At 34.9% G+C, this 8,186-nt stretch overlaps 1 protein-coding gene across 1 annotated transcript; it reads right to left on the minus strand.

The window, feature by feature from the left end:
- Window positions 1-869: 869 nt before the first annotated feature.
- On the minus strand, window positions 870-5,433 carry LOC127648650 (macrophage mannose receptor 1-like). The gene is made up of 5 exons (XM_052133363.1): window positions 5,409-5,433; window positions 2,732-2,841; window positions 1,740-2,117; window positions 1,327-1,406; window positions 870-1,186 (listed from the first exon to the last, which is right to left on the minus strand). Exons 2-5 carry the CDS (start codon window positions 2,760-2,762, stop codon window positions 1,094-1,096), a joined length of 582 nt encoding a protein of 193 aa, XP_051989323.1. The 5' UTR covers window positions 2,763-2,841; window positions 5,409-5,433; the 3' UTR covers window positions 870-1,093.
- Window positions 5,434-8,186: the final 2,753 nt, after the last annotated feature.

Here is an 8,186-nt window from a genome sequence, read left to right on the forward strand (position 1 = left end):
CCGGAAGGTTATGTCATGTAGTGCGGCGTGATGGAATTCTGTTCCCCATATGTGTAAGCACGCACTGTCAAGTGTATTGAGTTTTAAGAGAATGCCTCACCTCGGTTCCCTCAGACTAAGGGAATGAGACATTATGAATGCTGGCCACACCACAAGACCAGTTCTTCTGAGGTGCGAGCGATGCACTCCTTGTCCCTCAGTCAGAAAATTCTGCGGAATGGTGTATGTGCATCTGCTTTTATAACAGACAGCTTCCCACCTAAAAGGATGGGGCTCAAGCACCATAGCCAATATTAGAATATTGCTATTATAGTAGAGAGGTTTCAGCAAGGTTGAGTGGAAGGACACTCCCCATATGCACGCAATGTCTCGTTCCCTTGGTCGCAGGGAACCGAGGGTGCATAACTGAGATGTTTTGTTCTCCTGAAGGTTACAACGGTCGTGGGCTGGTCACTTCACGGATCCATTACACACAGTTTTGGATGATGTATTGACAAAGTACTGTGATTATTGATTACTTTATAATATCTCTACATGTCTACATGGAGTATATCACAGGTTTTGTTCAAAATACATTAACATAATACAGTTCTAAAGACCATTATACAGACGTTTTAAAACCTAGCCTGTTTGTTTTCTGAGGTAGTTGTGTGAGGTAAATCAATACTCAACATTTTTCTTTCAAATACAAATATATTCAAGCATACAACTTATATGTTTGAGCTACATATTTACATTTGGAATAAAAAACAAAATGTGTGTTGAATTGAGATATGATGTTTATTACATAATAAATAAATAAAAACATATACTATTTTTAACTAAATGTCCAAATATCTTATGATTGATAAATGTCATCATATTAGAAATTCTTCCTACTATTAAACTAATTTGATTTTTTCTATTAGAGTTTATATTACCTTGAGAAACCTAAATCAAATGTCAATAACATTTCCAAATCATATCTGAGAAAATTTTTTGGTTTTCTTGGTGTCCATTCCTAGACACTAAAGCCGTCATATTTTAATATCTTTTATTTGAATTGCAGAAAAATCTTCAGCTCATCTAGAACCTCTTCAATGATCTTCTCCACTTATCCTTTGTGAAACACCTTTCCATCTGCTTGGGTAAGCCACTTTATCATGTTGCCTTTGAAACCCGCTTGATTGTTGACCACTGATTTGATCTAAAAACACATACACCACTAAATTGAACAGACAGAGTTCTAGAGGAGTATTTAATGAACTTCCTATTTTATGTAATTGCAACACAATGACAACATTATTAAGTTCCATGAATAATTGCACCGGGAGAGACCACACTTACCTGATTGACCGTTGTTTCATTCAGATTTTTACATTCATTACATTTGATTTTCACTCGCAAAGTTGTTATTTTTCCTTCATCTGTGGACACACACACACACACACACACACACACACACACACACACACACACACACACACACACACACACACACACACACATTCAAGTCTTTTCTGTATATTGTTTATATTTTTATAATTTAACATACTGTAAGACTATCACTGGCCTACAGTAAACAGCATTCCATTTTGCAATCAAGCTTGTCTCTTTGTCTTACATAGGGGCCGCACACACAGAATACTTTCTTTTATTCATAATTGCTGGTTTAAGAACACATGCGGCAGATGGACGTGTTTCGACAATGAGTCCATGTCTCAGAATTTATTTATTACAACTTAAGAAAAAAAACTCACCATGGCTGCAGACAAAAGGAATGAACCAATTACAAAAGCGGTCATTCCATCTCCAGGATTCTAAAGGATTTACAGTGACACATCGGTAGAGAGGATTTTGGTCTGGGTCACCATTTCCCCAAAATCTAAATGAGGAGTCTGCTTGGTCAGACCAGTCGAAATCTTCTATGTTAGTGGCATTCTTGATCAGACCTATCCACATCCAGTCTTGGTATTTTAAACCCACAGCTTTTTTCACCTTGTCCATGTCCTCCATATTGTGCACAGATACTAGATCTGTGTATTTCGCTCTGCAGTAACTCTGAGCCTCTGCCCAAGTCATTGGGCTATTCACAAAGTAGAACTGCCTAGGGACTGTAAAGGACACCCCAAAAAGACCTTAAATATAAGAGAAAGAATTAAAACATAAAAATGGAGAAAAAAGAAGTAATAATGTCCAATAATGTCTTCTGTGAACAGAAGAAGAAAAAACATTTATTTACATCACTGCTCAATAAGGTGTCAAATTACTGTTTATACAGAAAAATATGATTAATTTACTTGAGAAGCAAAACTGCATAACATATTGAAACTTTTTTCTGGGAACACATTTTTAAAGTGAAGTGTATTTTCTTACTTTTTTATTTGTTTATTGTCAAAACAAGTGAAACACATCTGCCAGTGCTGAAGAAGTAATCCAAAATATTTAGATTAAATTACTGGCTTTGAGTAACCTAACGGAACACGTTACAAATTACATTTTACAGTGTGAATTCTGTAATCTGTAGGAATTGTCTTTAAAAGTAACCAGTTACAGTTCCATACTGAAAATCAACAACAACCTGCCCTTTCCTTTACCTCTGATTCTGGCCAGATTTCAGATTTCAGCATAAAAAATGTGTGGCCTAGCTTAATATTTAATCCATCCATTTCAAATTTCCTTACAATAGCCCTTACTAATTGTGATTTCTTTTTTTTTTTACTTCACATGTGCAAACAAACGTCTCTGTTACCTGAGAGAAAGAACAGCAGTAGAGTTGTCATTTCTATGTCCGCAGTGTTTCAGCTCACGTTGTCTTGTGTCAAATTGTCAATTGTCACAAATTGAGGGATTTGGTAGCATCTGTTGTTTTGAATAGATCACAGTGAACGTCACAGACTTCTTGCGCAGAAACTCATTTGTTGACTCTTTAAACATGCATTTGTTTGCCCATTTAGACAATTTTATCTTAGAGCATTATTTTATACATGATTTTATCCTATATTGTAAATGAACCTCCAACATCTGTAATGCTTAAAAGGTATCCTGTGGAATTCTAGGGGGTGAAATTCTGACTTGATATTTATCATCACCCATGCAAATAATAGCATGTGAGTCTGAGATTAGCAGATATGCAAATTAAGTTAATATGGAATATTCTCTCCCTAAATTAAGATATTACCCACATGTTCTCATTAAGCATATACATGTAGGCAAAATCATTAATTTTCTTTTAAATGTAAACGCTTTGGAAGCAGTGCAAATGTGGTGGTAAATGTCCATGCAGGGGGGTCCATAGATTGAGACCACATTGAAAATCTAAGCTTTATTTCATTTCAACAGGACGTTAAAAAAACCTAAATACAAAGAAAAGTTTGACATGACAATTATATAAAATGAAGACGATTCTTCAGTATTATAAGGTCAGCAATCCAATGTATGTAAATCAGTGACACTGACAATGTCAGGGTCAGATTTCTCTTTGGAAAATTCTCAAATCAAGTTACTGGGATAACATGGATCAACAGGTCTTCAATTTTGCATACAAGGAAAGTGGATGGTGATCAAGAAGCTTGGCAGTTGAAAACATTGTCCAAGCAACTTATGCCTTGTATTCTTGTAAGTCTTTTGAAGCTTTTTGATACCACAGATTTGTGTTAGGAACAGACCAATATATAAACCATAATTCACTGATCGTTTCCCCCTCTGCCATAGCTCTCCAATCTTATTTGCTTTAATGTGATAGGTTACATCACGACACAAGAACTAATGGCGTTTGGCGTCAGTGACATCAAACCTGACACAACAGTTGTAAAGGCACCACTTTTTAAATTGATCACAAGCACAAATGAGAACTGAGAGCTTCAGCGGTGGGGATTCTCAGTAAATCAATACAATTATCTGTGATATTCTAATAGTCTTAAGAATATAACTGTGCCCATAAAGAGATTAAATGGTCAGCTAAAATACTCAGGGCTGTGGCATTTAACCAATGCTTTGTTGGTTGATCTTGCACTTATCAAATTCCCTTGGTGTGCAGTTATTTTGATCTGAATGTCTGACTAGTCTTATCAGCATGTGTAGCAAATGTCATAATGTAATAACAAAGCATAATGTAACAACTGCAAATAATGTAAAGTTAAATGTAATGAATGTTCATAATGTAAAACTTTTCTCAAAACGTTATAACATTCGAAGCACATAATGTTATAATGTTTTTCAGGTAATCTAATAGGTAATTTATTACATTATGAACTCACTGTCGTAACTCATAATGTAAAGATGTATAATTGAAATAATTTTAATAATATAATAATTTTGAGCAAATGAGCAAAAAACATAATAATGCGTATATAAATATATTTTTGGATAATGTAATTATTACATTAATAGAAATGTATGCTTATTAGGCTACATTATGAATTCAAATATTTTCATAAATAAAATTAATAATTTTGTGATTGTGACCTGCTCAATCATTTTGAGTCGATTTGACCCAGAAACACAATTCTCAGCTTTCTAATTATATAATTATGTTTCTAAACATTGTTTAGATTAAATCAATGAAATAGTGACTGTTGTAAAAACATGTTTTTTGAGGAAAAGGACTCTAAATATTCCCAATTAGATTTTTTCAAACATAGGCTAGTTTGACATCAATCACAGGTGAGTCAAAATATAATGCATATACAGTATATCTAATATTTTGCAATATATTATTAATGTAGTCATAATTTTAGCAATATTCCCCTCTACAGAATTCATTTTTCTAGCTAACTCGTGAGCTATGTATATTATAGGCCTAACTTTTATTAGGTAAATGTAACGTTAGGTTACAGGTTGTTCATAAGTTTTATTGACGTCTTCCCGTAGTTGAAACACAGTTTGCCGAATACACTAGAGACAATATAGTAATGCACTGTTGTAGTGTATCTTTCATCAACTGCGCCCTATGATGTTCATTCATGTTTTATTTCGTGTTATAACTTTAATTAAAGTCCAGTAAATGATTGGTTCACTGGTGCTACCTGCTTCCATTTTAACTGTGGCAGATACCGCGATCTGTCGCACACCACATTAAAGAGTGTCAAAACCAGTGTTGGGTAATGGTAAGAGGTCAGGATAAAATTAAGTGGGGAATGCCAATCTAACATGTTTAAGGAATAAGTCTGATGAATAAATGAATATTTTTCATTTTAATCATCTCAGTGCAAGCATGTTTTGTGTTGATCCACAGTGCGTACAGACACCAAAACTTTAAAACCGCATGTTGATACAACTTGAATGAAATAGTATTTAATGCTACCAAAATGTCATAAAAATGTGTTGTTTTATGAATCAAACTACTTGTTTAATATAAAACAAAAATGCAGAATATTTTTAGAAACTAAGACATTTTCTCTGTGTACACAATCGCTGTAGATCATTACCTGGAGCGACTGATCCAGATTCAGCTTTTCTCATCCCATTCTCCCAGTTACAGAGAGCCCTAACACGGAGCAGTTCAGCTGCATAAGTCAGAGAATTGAGTGTATCATGTCATGGCCTGTGGAAGACTAGCCTTATAATCCCTCTGCCTAAACACGTTTACTGATTTTTGTAATGCAGTGTGTATTAACACACAAATCAATCACATTTCACTCAACCAAATGTTGACCTCATATTATTAAAACACGCTTGGGAGTTGGTTGACAGGTGATGTCTGTATCTAAAAGGCGATTAGCTCTTTTACCTGCAAGGCGGGACTTCCTTTCTACATCCATTGATTGTTGGGTGCTAGAGCTACTTGGTTAGGCATTCCAGTTTCTCCCATTCATTTAAATAGAAGTGATTTGTCTCTGCTAAATAGTCTCTGGCCTCACAATCTAACTACAATGCCCATCATGCACTACGTATCCTCCCCATTTTATCGCGTTACCACCAACACTGGTCAAAACCAAATTGATTCTTTAGATTTCGTGATAAAATTGACATAGTTTGAAAGCTGAGACTTTCTTTAATCAAAATAACAAAACAGTCTTTTTTTTCTTTTCTTATAATGGCGTTTCTCCACAAACGGCTGATTAGGACTCAAATTGGTAGAGCGGATTGTGTCAGGAAGGTCATCTGGCACAAAACTGTGCCAAATCAAATATATATATGTGAAGCGGACCCTGCCATAGCACGGGATTAATGCTAAGATGAAGAAGTAGTAGTAGTGGTAGTATGTTAGTATACAGTAAATATTAGTAACAGGGCTGGACTGGCGTTTTGTGGTCCGTTCTGCATAACGCAGCGGCTCATTTTAGCTTATCGCGGCCCATTTGGCACATTTCGTGGCCAACCCACCGGCCCGCTCGGTTCTCCCGATGGCCAGTCTGCCCCTGATCGGCCCCAAAGTGCGTCGGCCCACTGGGAAAATGCCCAGTAAACCAGATTACCAGTCCAGCCATGATTAGTAGTAATGTACGCTAATAATAATAATAATAATTTCAATCCAGTGTATTACGTAGGTAGTTTTAGAAAATAAAAAAATACTATTGTAAAAGAATAGCAACGTTTTTATGGCTTAAAAAAAGGATAATATATTTTTGTTTTGAAAATTATTACAATATGACAAAATTATAATTTTTATATTAGTTCATAATGCATTTCTCATATTGTAATAACCAATTACACTTTTTGCAAAAAAAAAAAACTATAAAAATTTGCACTCTTACATATTGTAATAATTATAATGTTATGAGAAAATTATTACATTAGGAACATTACACTTAACTTATTATATTATGTGCAGTTACTACAGAATGCGTTATTTCCTTTTTCTAGGTCCTATGGACATTTATATGCCCATAGGACCTCTTGTTGTCTGCCCATTTCATTGGTATTCTTCTAAAACAACAAACACTGAAGGAGTAATACAGTTGCTTTAACACAATTAACATGGTTAATTGCACTACACAATATAGATTGGCACAATGCCACTACACAATATAGAGTGGCACAATGCCACTACACAATATAGAGTGGCACAATGCCACTACACAATATAGAGTGGCACAATGCCACTCTATACTTTTAAAAAAGTGATACAATTTCAGGACTTTTCTTTGTCAGTGCAATTTAATTATGAATTTTTTATTATATAGAAATAACTTAGAAATGAATCATGTCCCTGGACCATAATAAGAAATATCCCTATCATTGGAGGAATTCAAGCTTGAAGTACCACGGTTTACATCAAGGGGCAGTAAGTGGAACTCCAGCTGTAAAGGCAAAGTGTAGCAGTACCAGACTGATCTCACAGTAAAATCAGAAAGAGTAGGTTGACCAGTCTGTGTTTACTGAAGTGTGAAATACTGCCCCCAGTGGCAACAGTTTTTGGGCATATGGGCACACTTGAGCTTGATTTTCCACGTTAAATATCTATGGAGGAGTACCAAAATAGAGTTGTGAAGAGTTGTTTTCAGCTGTACAGGCTGTAATACGGTGAAGAGGAATGCAGATTTTATAAACTGCAACCCAAACTTCAAAAGGAAGCCTATCCATCAGTGGAGTAAAAATGTAATGTTAGAGGGAAAAAAATGTAACCTCAGAATCATGCTCATTACTGATAATGCAAACGTGATTACATCACATTTTTAACACAGGATCCGAACCTGGGTCTTCAAGCCTACTGACACAAAATGCTTTTGGTCACTCCACAGGGGAAGGTTTACAGATACACACTGGAGCTGATGCAAAAATGTCTGGAGATGGTCACGCTTGCTGGAGAGTTGGCATAATTTGGCTCATCCTATAGGGTACCGGAACTCTCCGAAACAACATGCAGACTTCCTGTGTGATCATGTTGGATGTACCAAATAGGCCCATTATATTTATATAATTTAAATATAACTATTTATAATTATTTAATCATTATATATTTAATTATTTTGACGTAAAAAGTCTTTCTCAGCAAATATTTCTAAATGCGATTAATTGCGATTAGTTCAATTAGGCTGATTAATCGGCATATCATGTGATTTTTTTAAATTATATTTTGAATCGATTGACAGCATTTAAAAAAAGACCAGTTAAAATCCCAAACTTTCAGCAATTCAGTAACTGTCAAAGATTTTGCAATCAAACGTATTTGATGATTAAACTGTCATTTATATACAGTGGATGGGATGAAGACAGATACAGTAAATGTTTGACTAGTTCAATAGTTGTTCTAATATATATAT

The sequence above is a fragment of the Xyrauchen texanus genome, chromosome 9, assembly GCF_025860055.1.
Source record: "Xyrauchen texanus isolate HMW12.3.18 chromosome 9, RBS_HiC_50CHRs, whole genome shotgun sequence".
In the NCBI taxonomy this organism is placed as follows: domain Eukaryota; kingdom Metazoa; phylum Chordata; class Actinopteri; order Cypriniformes; family Catostomidae; genus Xyrauchen; species Xyrauchen texanus.